At 40.4% G+C, this 13,465-nt stretch overlaps 1 protein-coding gene across 1 annotated transcript; it reads left to right on the forward strand.

Moving 5' to 3' along the window:
- The first annotated feature begins 232 nt into the window (after positions 1–232).
- LOC122662111 (protein ALTERED PHOSPHATE STARVATION RESPONSE 1-like) lies at positions 233–9,703 on the forward strand. The gene is made up of 5 exons (XM_043857672.1): positions 233–941; positions 981–1,634; positions 1,932–2,152; positions 4,644–4,867; positions 8,684–9,703. The coding sequence occupies exons 1-5, from the start codon at positions 284–286 to the stop codon at positions 9,396–9,398; spliced, it is 2,472 nt and encodes an 823-aa protein (XP_043713607.1). The 5' UTR covers positions 233–283; the 3' UTR covers positions 9,399–9,703.
- Positions 9,704–13,465: the final 3,762 nt, after the last annotated feature.

Consider the following 13,465-nt stretch of genomic DNA (forward strand, 5'->3'; position numbering starts at 1 on the left):
CTACAAACCGACGATTGACTCCTCGCTGGCAAAGATTCCTCTCTGTCCCCCCCCCCCTCCCCCTTTCTCTTTCCTTCTCTAAGGGATTCTCTGCCTTATCTTTCTCACATCTCCTGAGAGGTGAAGAGAGAGAGAGAGAGAGCGAAAGTGTTTGTTCCGTAGATGCATAAATCTTAATCCTCTCACTTTCTCACTCTTTCTTCTAGGGTTTTTTTTTTTTCTTTCCTTTTTTATCTTTTTCGGGTGAAATTTCTCAATTTCTTCGTCCCTAGCCGGGAGGGACATGGGCTGTACCAGTTCAAAGGTCGATGACCTGGAGGCCGTCAAGCTCTGCCGCGAGCGCTGCGATTATCTGGAAAAGGCAATCCGGCAGCGTTACGCCTTCGCCGATGCTCATATCGCTTACATACACTCTCTCAAAGGGATTGGTCTCTCCTTGGAGCGCGTCTTCGATCAAGATCTCGACAAGTCCACTTCTCCCCCTTCCCCTGTTCTTCCTCTCCCCACTCATAAAAAAGGTGTTACCATCAACGTTGCAGCAGAGCCTTCCAGCTTTCCCCCTCCCGCAGCTGCTATAGCTCGTGATTCTAATTCCAATTCGGATTCTCATATTCAATTCCATTCCGATTCTGAAGACGAAGACCATGATGACTTTGACGATGATGACTCCGGATCTCTCCATCACCATTCTGGTCACTCGTCTCCTCTGCATCATCATCCTCCCCCTCACGACTTCCACCAGAATTATCAGCACGATCAGGGTCCCGAGGCTTCGTTCCGAGGTGGGTTCATGACCATGAATTATATGAGAAATCGTCCCATGCCCTCCGTGTCTTACGAGCAGCGACCCATGAGTCCAGACGTCGTACGTGTTGAAGCTTCTTCTTCTTACTATCCTAACTCCTACCCTAACCATGACCCCGCTCCTTACCCTTCTAACTCCTACCCCAACCATGACCCCTCTCCTTACCCTCACTACGCTTACTCTAACTATGGCGGTTTCTTCGGTGCTTACGGTGGTTCTTCCTCTACTCCGCAGCACATGGCTGCACCACAGTCGTCCTCAACGTCTTCCAAACCCCCTCCGCCACCGCCTTCACCGCCGAGGAACTCGCCTTGGGATTTCTTGAACCCTTTCGAAGCTTTGGAGAGGTATAATAACCCTCCTTACACTCCCAGCCGTGACTCCAAGGAAGTGAGAGAGGAAGAAGGGATTCCTGATTTGGAGGACGAAGAATTTAACCACGAAGTTGTCAAGGAAGTCCATGGCGTCCAGAAGTTTGTTGATGATAGTGAAAATGGGAATTACTATAAGAAGGTGGCAGATGATGAGGAGGAGCGCGGAAATAATGATGGGGAGGCATCACTTTACCAAACGAGGCCCAGTGTCTCTGTGGAAGGGGTAGAATATGATGTTCATTCGGTCGACAAGAATGTGATTGCAAACGAAGAGCGCTCTGAGGATCAGGTCAATGTGGCTGCTTTTAAGGCTCGGGTTCGCCTTCGTGGTGTGTCAGAGGTTGTGGTGGAAATCAAGATTCAGTTTGAGAGAGCTGCAGAGTCCGGCAGTGAGGTTTCCGGGATGCTCGAGGCTGGAAAGCTACCTTATCGCAAGAAAAAATCAGTTTATCAAGGTAAGAGATTTCATATCTATTTCCCCTTATTCTGTTCTCATCAAAATTTTAGATTTTACTCCTTTTATTTCTTTCTTTCTCTTGGTCACAAATTGTCGGGACTGTTTTTGGATCACCTTGATCTGCACGTTGGCTCTATTTATTGTTTGGTTGCTACTTTACACCCTGGTATTTGGATCATCAGGAACTTTCTCTTTGATAACTGCTAGAGTTTCCTACTAACTTGCTTGTTTTTAATTGCAATTGGATTCTGGTGGATCTGCTGCATCAACTGATATTGTTTTCTTTCTCAAACAGTTTCCTCCAAGATGTTGCATGTGATTACTCCTCTATCAGTGGTATCCTCACAGCCTTCCACTTCTAAAAGTTCTGAGGCATCATCCTCCACCGAGATGAGTAGTTCTGCTTACGGGGTGGACTTTGACGAGGGTGCGGGGACGAGGTCAAGGTCGGCAAATCTATCATCTACTTTGCAAAAGCTGTACATGTGGGAAAAAAAACTCTATGATGAAGTCAAGGTATGATTTGCTGTTCCTTGCTCAGTGCTATTGATTTAGTGAATATTCAGTTCTTTTGTAAATTAATTGTGTTGATGTCAGTTCTATTGAATTGGTTGGGAAGGTTAACAGTTTGTGTTGAACATCAGTAAATTACACCAAGTTCTGTTGGGTTGTTGATGTATTCTTCCGTTTCTGGAAGTATTTTATTTACAATCTGTATGAGAGAGACCTCTAGGCCTTAATAGTTTAGAAATGCTGAGTATCTGTTAAGAAATATTGTAGTGTTGGATTTGGGGGAGATTATATCCTAATAAGTTTAGTTCTAAGTAGTTCCAGTGAGTCATGCTCTATATTTTGGGACAGCATCTTGTTATTTGATGGAAGTCAAAGGAACTTTTGGATGGATTATGTTTGGATGTATATTCAACTTAAGTGTGATCTTGGTCTTAGACGAGGTTCTCAGGTGATGGGCTTACAGTTATTTTGTTCTATTTTTGGGTAGAATATAAGAATATATCTTGTTCTTTTTGTGCACAAATAAATGGAGGAACTGTGCTCTTGATTTAGCTGTTGTATACCTGTATTTCTTGTATTACCTGTAAAATCAAAATTGGGAAAATAAATAGTGGACCTTAATTCCGTTTTCTGAGAATCTCCTCTACTCTCAAAATTATAATAGATCTGTAAGCTTAATATGGTTTAATATAAAGGGAATATGAACAAACATATGTATCATCAGTTCATGTGAGTTATTCGGAGTATTATGGTACAACAGGGATATCCTATCCCTTCACTGCCACTACTTCTTCTTTTTTGGCTTCATAGGTTATTGTGTTCTTTTAGAAACAGTGAAGTGATACAAATCACAGATAGATTCTTTAGTACCTTCTGCACTTAAAAGTTGATAATTTTTTTATTTTTTTAATTTCCTTTATGTTGATCTGGGCATGTGTACTTTTCTTTACTAAGCACTACCCCACTGTTTTCAGCATTGTCCTTTCTATATAGCCATCAATACCTTCTTTTTTTCCCCACCATCCTGTTTGCGGTGTTAATGGTGTTGTCCCTGCTTTTGTCCTCTTTAATGTTCTTCCCTATAATCCTTTGCTTCTTTTTTTTTTTTTTTTAAATTCCCGTGCATTCTTTTCTTTTACTTGTTATATAATTCAGACGGAGCAATCTCGCAGAGGGGTATAACTTGTTTCCCCCCCCCCCCCACCCTCCCAGTTTTTTTTTTTTTTTTTGCATTTGATTAGTAAATTATTAAGAATTTCAGATTCTTATTCTGTTGATAAGGTTGGAAAATTTCATCTGTTACTGTAAAGAAAGTTGTATCATATGTAAAAGCTATCTATATATCCCTTCATAAACATGTATGTACGACTAAGCAATTTCCACTATTACTAATCTAGTCAAAGACTAAGGCTTAATTTTGTTAACTAACTCACATGTCTCTTTAACTTTTCTTGAAGGGTTACCTCCTACCTAGGACTCATTTTTACCTATATTCCTTGTTAGAGGTGATATCATTAAAACACAATTTATATTTGATTAAAGCAGTTGGATAATAATGTGAGAAGTAAGAAAATACGTACATACACACTGAGCAGCTCATGTAATTAGGCCAAAACTTTAGTTTCCCTAAAAACTCAAGTAACTCTTTGGGTTCTCTCTACTCTTGATCGCTTGTATACTTCCCCAAAACCTTTCTTGTGCTGATGTAATACTAATTTGTATACCATGGCAAGCAGCAAGCTAATAATTTCTTATAAACGATTCTCTTTTATAATGAATATGTATCTTTCCCCCATGATCATTAGTTCGAAGAGGGTGTAGACAATTGTAGTTCTTCTGTATAACTCTCTGTTACATATTCTAGAACATCTAACATTTTTTTATCATTTTACGTAAGCATTATGCCAGCCATATGTAAGGCTCATTATAGTGATTGGGACGAATCTTGCCTGTTAAGGCTCATTATAGAACAATTGGAATAGACAACCATTTTTACTTGATATTTTATGCCTTAGAGAGCAGTCGGGGACTCTCTGAGAATCTTGCCGAACTTTCTAAACTGAAAAGGATATTAATTGGGTATGTAGTACTTCATTGCGCCTCTTATCTTTCTTAATTCTTACTGCCCAGGAGGATGTGATTAGATGCACGGTTACAACTTTAAACATCTCAGTTGTTTGCCTAACCCATATTTACTATTCGAATAGCAATAGTGTTTTCTTCCATTTTCATGCCCTCAGTATTAGTGATTGTTACAACATTAATATTAAATATTTTTTTCCCTGATGAGTTGTTTATGCCAACTTTATGGCTGTAGAGCAGTTTTGCAAGACTTTCACCATCAGCTCTTATTCCTAGGTGCAGCAAGCAGGAATAGCAATAATTCCTTTTAAAAAGGGGGAAAAAATGCAACCTTCATCTTTTCCCGTCAGTGGTTGCATTCCTAAAGAGTGTTCAATGATTTAATACACTTCCAATTTTTTTGCTTTTACAGGCTGAGGAAAAGATGCGGGTATTGCATGACAGAAAGCGGAAGCGACTGCTGAGATTGGACAAGAAGGGTGCTGAGGCTCACAAAGTTGACTCCACTCAAACTCTAGTCAGGAATTTATCTACCAAAATAAGGATTGCAATTCAAGTTGTTGATAAGATATCAGTTAAGATAACTAAGTTGAGGGATGAAGAGTTGTGGCCTCAACTTAATGAATTAATTCATGGGTATGTGAATTTTTGGTGCCATAACGAGCCCACTCTTTCTTTTCATATCCTTACTTTTTTTCTTTTCTTGTTTTTTTGAGACACCAGGTATATTGCTTTATGGCATAAAGATCCTTTATTAGTTTTGTTGTCACTATTTTATTTGATAATTCAATTAGGCATTCAAGGAATTTGTGTGATAGTTCAATATAAAGCTTCCATTGAAACCTTTGTCACTGGGATACGGTGAACAACATGGCATAAATAACATTTGGTTCCTTTTTGGAGTATCCTCTGATGCACACAATTAGGGAATTCATCAATGGATGCCTAAATTAACCATATGACAACCATATATATTGGACTGTTCCCCAACTGTTTTTTAGTGGTCCTCTTTTCTTTAATGGACTTCTAAACCAATTTTCTAACCTTCAGTTTCACATGAGTTTGAAGTTCAATTAGGCTGAAACTTGGGGGATTTGAGTTGAAGGTGAACTCGGCAACATGCCTACTGATCTTGAATTTCAATTGAGCTCTCACATGGAATAAGCCTGCACCATGGAGAGAACCCTTTTCTTGGAGATTTTGGATCAGTTAGGGATCAACTAGGTGGTTTTGGTTTGGATACTCGAGAACCACTGATTGGGGGGGGGGGTTGATAGGATGAACTCTAAAACCCTCCCAGATAGGATCCCAAGCAAACCCAACTAAGATAATCAACTTAAAAATTAACAGAAATTCAACTTTCTCGGATGAAGGTCAGATTCTAGGAATTAATCATAACTAGGTAGAATAAAAATCCTTCAGAATATGGGATTGATCCAATGGTTAGATTTAAACTATTTTGGAAAACAGTGATTTCTGAATCCGAGATCCAGGAGATAGAGAAACTCAAATTAATTCAAATCAAAACAACCTGAAACTTGGATCAAACCAACTATCATTTCATCAGACTAATGCTATTCCCAGAGTATGAAGTCAATCAGATGAGTCTGATTCAAAGTAATTTTAAAAATATTAGATCTGAAACTGGGATTCTGCAAAAATCAGAGATTTTAAAGTAGCACACAAAACTGAGTTCAGAAAGCCACCAAAGCTTGGTCGAGTTTCCCTCTAGGGGTACTCTTTGATACCCCAAAGTGTGGGGCTGACCAGATTAACGAAACAGATGTAATTTAAAATACCATAATTTGAAACTGACAAAGAAACAGAGTAACCGCCAGGGTGTAATCGATGATTCTCAGATATAAATCAACACCAACAGAATACGAATAGTTGATAATATGTTGTAGAGGAATAACTAACCCAGATCAAACAATCGAAACACAGATCAGTACAATAGATTAATAGAGAAACAAATCAGTATAAAACATCAGTGAAAACAGAACATAAACAGGAAGAAGAAAGAGAAGAAGAAGAGGAAGAAAACAGGAATAACCTATCTCAAGTTGTAGGCTTCTCACCCCAGCAGTTTCTCACAGACCCCATGCGCAAGGCAACTCAATCTTATTCCAAAATCCAAAGTGTCCCCATGGCCAAAGCCTTACATTGTATTTATAATAACTGATATAAAATCCTAGTATGTATAGGAAATTTATTTGCGAAGTAACTAATACTAATTAAAACTAATTAATCAACTAGCTAAGCCCATCTGGGCTGTATCAAGCCCATGATTTGGGCACACTCAGTCTCCATTGAGTTGGCTGGTCCAACTAAGGTGGGCTGTTTGATCTCCTTGAACTTGGTCCATCTTATGGCTTGGTTTATGCTGGTTCGAGTGGTCCATACTACATCAACCATCTAGTCCATATTGAATGCCTTGGATATCTTGTTAGTGGGGCCTAATTATGGGTATGGATGGTTTACATTGGCCTGTAGTCTGGGTTGTCATTTGGGTAATTCTTATAATATTGACACTTGAAGATTTAGAAAATGCCTGCTTTTTTCTTTCTAAATATCACTACATAATAAGGACAGATATTGGAAGTTTATAATGCATTTTCTTGATGTGGTGGAGAGAACATTTTTCTATAAGCCTCTTGATGTAGATAAGACACCTAAAGGGCTTATTTTATTGGAATAAGCCTTGGGTTGGATTATGTAGGTGTTGGATGTTTGATCCCATGGGTTTTCTTTGTAATGAGCCACTTTAATGGGCCCAAAATATGGGTAGAAAGTAGAAAAACGGGATTTACTTCATTAGTTTAGTTTAGAGTCATGTTTTGATTTAGTTTCTTTAATTATTTTAGTTTCCTAATCAGTTTATGATACCTTATTAGTTAAGGATTGTGTTAGGCCTTTCCTTTTTAGTGTTTTAGTCTGTTGTTGAGTCTTTTATATAGGTTTGTAAGGGGCTACAGCCTTGTACACGACTTTGAATTAATGAGATTGAGAAAAACAAACATAGCTTTGTGCTTTGCTGTGTGAGAGAGTATGATGAGATGCCATTGGTGAGAGGCCGTGGATGAGAGACCAGAGAGAGACTACCCTATCTTCTATTTCTTGTTTTTTATTTTATTGTTCTGAAATTTCTGTATTTACTGTTACTGGACCTGAAGTTTGTGATCCTCTTTTGGACTGGTTATCACTTGTGACTGATCTCCGTTACCTCTCTGCCATACCATGGTTGTAGTCACTTAAATTATTGGAAGCTTATTTGTATTGAGAATTGGTCTGTTTTGTGCTTACCTGCCTATTGAGGAGCACTTAGATGGAAGTCAAAATAAGCAAACATTATTCTGGAAATGAGGAATTTCATTTATCATAACAGGGAGTTTCCAGGTGAATGATCATATGGTGTTTCTGGTTCCATCAGGACATCTCATCTCATCTTTGATAACTTTTCCTGTTTCTTTTTAACACAATTCTTTGGAGGAATCTGTGGTTAATTAATTTCTATCTCAGTTATTTCTGGTAAATCTGGTTTTGTATGAGGACTGAGGAGTGCCTTTCTCCTTTTCCAAATAATTGCTTCAGATCTTTTGGTTTTATTTATGTATTTTTATTGTTTTAAGTTAGGTATTTTCCTGTAAGAGGTGTCAAATAATTTGTGACTGAAACAAGGTAGAAACCAGGAAACCAGTCCCAACATGAGCAAGGAGAAAGAGAAGGGAAGGAAGAAAAAGGGAAAAAAGATGGAGATAAGAAAGACAACACAATGGTGAAAAGACAAGAACCTTAGGCTGTAGATCATTCTGAATCCTACCATGAGCCTTGATCCACATATATACATATTAATAAATGGAAAATTACAAATAAGGACAATAAAAATGTGCAAGACAATGACAAATTTTTATTATGACATTAATGATTAGTCATTTTCAAACTATTTTGAAAACCTTTTTTTACCCCCGACTTAAATAACTTTTGGGAGTAAGACAAGGGGCAATTAAAAGGTGTCAAGTTCTAAATACACCTATAGTGGTGTCATTTAGACAGTCCCTTTAATTTATTTATTTGTTTATCTATTTTTACAGCCATAACCCTGTAAATGTATAAGAGTAAGCCATCCTTCTCACATCTGCTACATCTCTGTTGGTAGAAGCATTCGGAGTATCCCACAGATTTCATGTTATACCTTGCAAACATATTATTTCTTCTAGACCTTTTAATAGTTCCATCTAGAAGGACAAAAATCAGTTGAAGTTTACCTTATTCTTGATGAAGACTCGTATAGTTTGAATAATGCATATGGCAAGAACAACCATTGTTTTAAGAAGGGGCTTAGATGATGGTTATGATTTGCATCCATCTATGTATCTTTGACTTCCTTCTCTGTTGATTTTTATTCATTTAATATTTGGAAGTAATTAATCCATAATTTTTTATTTGTTTCAGGTTAATTAGAATGTGGAAACTTATGCTTGAATGCCATCAGAATCAGTGCCAAGCTATTACAGAAGCTAAAAGCTTAGATGCCATTATATCTAGCAGAAAGTTCAGCGCTGCTCATCTTGAAGCTGCAATGCAGCTTGAACATGAAGTCCTTAATTGGATTTCTAATTTCTCCAGTTGGATTGGCGCCCAGAAGGGCTATATTACAGCCTTGAACAATTGGCTTCTGAAATGTATTTATGATGAACCAGAAGAAACACCTGATGGAAAACCTCCCTTTTCTCCAGGTAGGATCGGTGCACCCCCTGTTTTTGTGATTTGTAACCAGTGGTCACAAGCCATGGAGAGAATCTCAGAGAAGGAGGTGGTTGATGCGATGCTGGCTTTTGCAGTGGGCTTGCGGCATAATATAGATCTGTTGCAGACGATGACAACTGGGGATGTGGAGCGAAAAGTAAAGGGCTTAGAGAGGGAAGAACAGAAGATGCAGAAGGCAATTCAGGCGCTAGATAAGAAAATAGATATGGTTTCTGGGCAGGGCACTGGTGTGCTTGTGCATCAGAGAGATATGAGTAATATTAGTAGTTTGCAGTCTGGTCTGAAGCAGATCTTTGATGCCATGGAGAGGTTCACAGCCAATTCTATGCAAGCCTATGAAGAGCTTCATGTACGTATTGAGGAAGGTAGGCTTGCACAAGAAAATGTCAGGGTTCCTTAGAAATCACTTGAGAGATATTAATGCCATCCCTCTGCAATGATATCTGATTCCTTGGTTCCTCAATTAATCCTTCCTGAAGAATATCGGAAGTTTGTACAGTTTTTGAAAAGGCTGGAGCAGGCTTCTGAAGTACCATTAATATTGATGGGAGTCCTTTCACACACCTCGATCCTTGATCATTTCTTCTAAATCTGAGGCAGTGGCTGTTTTAGCCCCTGGCATTTCAGGTTGTTTTGGGTTTATGGTAAAGAGACCATGGAATTACCATTGCTGAACTTCATAGATTCTTCTTGAAGTTTTGAGGATGAAATGTAAATTCATTTTGAGGCGAAAGATCTTACCGCAGTGAAGCTTATGGAAAATGGATCAGATATGTATTGGCTCTGTACTATATGGAGGTTGCTGGTCCCTGGCTGGTTTGAGTTGCTGGAGTTTCTCTGTACATACGGTTTTGATGCCAAGGCTACTATCTGCAGTGGATGTTGCTACACAACTCAGTTAACAGGGAGTTTGTGAGTTTAGAAGAAGCTAATTTTTCTGTTCATTATTAAAACCTCCATGGTGTTGTGGATTTCATAGCTTAATCATGGATTGGATGCAGGATGACAATGGGTTGCATTTCAGTTCTTGGTGAAATGGCAACAAATCTTGCATCCTCAGCGGTTCCCTTAATTGATGGCTCGATGTGCAAGTGATATGATTGAACGGGGCTTTTAGAAGCGAAAGGAGACCTACATTAACGGCAATCATTGAAGTTGACATCATGGAGCTTAAAGCTCGTGCTCTGGTATAACTCACTCTGAACATTGTATAGATAGAATGCCCCCTCTAAGTGGGCGAAGCTTCTATTGACATTAACTACCCTAGGATTTCATGCTTCTGCGGCAGTTAGTCTAACCCAAGTCAGTGCATGTGCCCTGATGGCAAATCTTGTATTATAGGTGCATCTTGTTTTTGAGCTCTCGCTTAATTTAAATTTGTACAGTGAAGATTGTCAATGTAGAGCATGTTTATATAAACATTGGCTACCAGGAACATGATTATGTGGAGAGAAAAGATCTTTCAGTAACAAAGATTGCACTATTTTAATATCTGTCAGTACACCATTATGAACCACCCTCCGTATGCTAGGTGAGGGTCTCATATTCTTTGACCTAAGGTGCATATCTGTGTTAAGTTGGATTTGGGATGTTTTTGGTTGTGATAAATCATGTTTTTTGGGTCCTAGTGATGTTAACGTTCTATGCTATTGATTTGGACACAGTTAGACCGGGCAATCAATCGAATTCAAGATGTTGATTGAAAGTGGTCAGCTCAGTCAATCTCCTTTCTCGACAACAGCTTCACTTTTGCTGGTGGATCGTTGGATGTGAGTTGTTGGAATAAAGAAAAGGGAGAAAGAACGCTAACTGGTGCTGTGTGTGGGGTGTGTGCCTGCGCCCAAACAGCCCGGCACGAAAATACTTCCACACCCTCCTGAAGGGTGGAAAGGTCTAGGGGTGCGGTGGTCTTTCTGTGCTGAATGTGTTTGGGTGCTGGTACATGCCTACACATAGCACCGGTTAGCGTTCCATTTCCCCAAAGAAAATTTTGAAAACAAGAAAGAGAAAGATACATAAATTCATGATATACATGTTTGTTATGCGCTAACATATTTCCTTTGTAGTCTCATGTATCTATTTCTTTTCAATTCGTTACATTTTATTCATTCGATTTTTTAAAGCTTTATTCTTTTTACTTAATCAACTCTTTTGAAGCTGGAACTTGAGAGATATTTTGCAGGTCCCTGTGGACCTTACCACCAGGCCAAGCATTATCCTGTCTCTACATCTATATGATTTTTAAAGTTTATTTATGATGAAAATAAAATAAGGGAGAGGGATGGGTATGCTAACGGTATACTGTATGCTAGTATCTTATGCGTGTGTCTCTCTCCCTCTTCGCCCTTTAAAACGACTCTCTTACTCTTCAAAGGAGGGGAAGAGAGATAGAGAGAGAGAGAGATAGATACATAGGGTGCTAGCATACGGTGTATCTTTAGCATAGGCCACATGTTCTTTGTGCCAGGGGCGCAAGCTGCGTCCAGACACATGGGTGTGGGCAAAATGACCACTTGTCCCTCCAAATGGTAGGAATACCTGGTCTGTGTCTGGGCGCAGGTTGCACTGCAGCACAGAGAACATCAACCCTAAAATATATTAGTCGAATAAAAAACTATCATCATCATCATAATCAGTCACTAGGGCCGAGTGCCTCTCAACCCTTCCTTTACATGTCTATGTACAATCGAAACCTCATACTTTTAAGAATACATATGAAATCAAAATACTGCATTAACTCAACGATAACTAAAAGTAAACAAAAATTCTCCCATGGCCATTTGTTACAACTTCCGTACAGTACCTAGTCTGCCTCTTCTTGAAGCAATCCTCTTGCTTTTGTTGCAAACAAGCTTTGATGTAATCTCTGAAATTATGATTCTTGGAATGTAAAACTGTGATTAATATATTTTGTCACAATTCTAGAATGTAGAAAGCAAATAGATGTCCATCTTGTAGTTTTTGTCATTGGATTTGTTGCGTCAGAAAATCGTTCAAGGGTCCTTTCGAGTGTCGTAACCTGCAAAAGAACCAGGGGATGACAAAGGAGAATCGGTGTGGTTCCGATCTAGGACTCTCCGATGCCAAAGTCAGATCTCTCTGAGCAAACAAATGAATAATAGTATTCAAGATGAGTTTATGGGGTGGAGTACATTCCCTTTTATAGTGGGGTGTGGCAGTGTGGAGAGTCCCGGTTGATGGTGAGTAGTCTCCGTAATTGATAGAGTCCCTGAGTAGCAGGGCTCATCCTTGATTGGTCGTCTTCCTGTGAGACGGAGTGTCATGATAGACTTGGTAGTTGTCTTCCCATGAGACGTAGTGTCATGATAGACTTGGTATCCTTGATGGATAAACCTATCTACGTGGTAGATGAGGTTCCTGGTGTATGAGTCCGTCCAGACTACGTGACTGGTAGGCGGTGGCCCAGAGTCCTGGAGACGGTCTGTGTGTTGTATGGTGATGTACTCTGTCTACGTCTGCCCGGTACCCGCGCCTCAATCCATGCGTCTGTGTGTGCACATAAGGGTCCGCGCCCAAGGGAGGTTGATGCCCAAGGGTGGTCCACGCCCCAAGTGGGTTGGCGCCCAAGGGTGTCCGCGCCCAAGGGTGGCCGCACCCAAGGGGATTCGCTCTTGTGGATGTCGGTGGTCGGCACCTGCGCTTGGTCCTCTCTTGGCCCCGATATGGTCCACCTCCTTGGGCCAGGCACATGGCAGCCTCTGATTGGTTGGTGTGATTTTGGGTTTATCATTTGCCCCCCCACTCTCTTGGATCAGAATGTCTAAGAGAGTAGACTTTGCATTTTTGCTTTGAGCCTTGGTGGTTGTCGAACCTTGGTGGCTTCGAGCCATGGTGGTCTATGGACCTTGGTGGCGTTGAGCTTGATGGTCTACAGACCTTGGTGGCCTTGTGCCTTGGTGGTCTATGGACCTTGGTGGTGTTGCGCTTGATGGTTTACGGACCTTGGTGGCCTTGTGCCTTGGTGGTCAACGGACCTCGGTGGCATTGGGCCTTGGTGGTCTACGGACCTTAGTGGCCAACGGCCTTGGTGGTCTACGGACCTTGGTGGTCAACGGGCCTTGGTGGCATTTCGTCTTGATGGTCTACGGACCTTGGTGGCATTACGCCTTGGTGGTCTACGGACCTTGGTGGCCAACGGGCCCTAGTGGCATTACGCCTTGGTGGTCTACGGACCTTGATGGCCAACGGGCCTTGGTGGCATTACGCCTTGGTGGCCAACAGGCCTTGGTGTTCGAACCATCTCGAACTCCACGAACTTCTCATACTCTGCCTCTAAACCTCAAACTCGTGACAAATATGACGTCTCATACTTCCCAATTTTTTTTTTTTACTCGAATTGATCTTTGGCCACAGATACATCTTCGCTCGAACCTCAACCTCGAACCTTCGCGAACTTTGACTTTGGACCTCGGGCCTCGATCCTTGATCCTTGAACCTCGATCCTCG

This window comes from Telopea speciosissima, chromosome 5 (genome assembly GCF_018873765.1).
Source record: "Telopea speciosissima isolate NSW1024214 ecotype Mountain lineage chromosome 5, Tspe_v1, whole genome shotgun sequence".
Classification (NCBI taxonomy): Eukaryota; Viridiplantae; Streptophyta; class Magnoliopsida; order Proteales; family Proteaceae; genus Telopea; species Telopea speciosissima.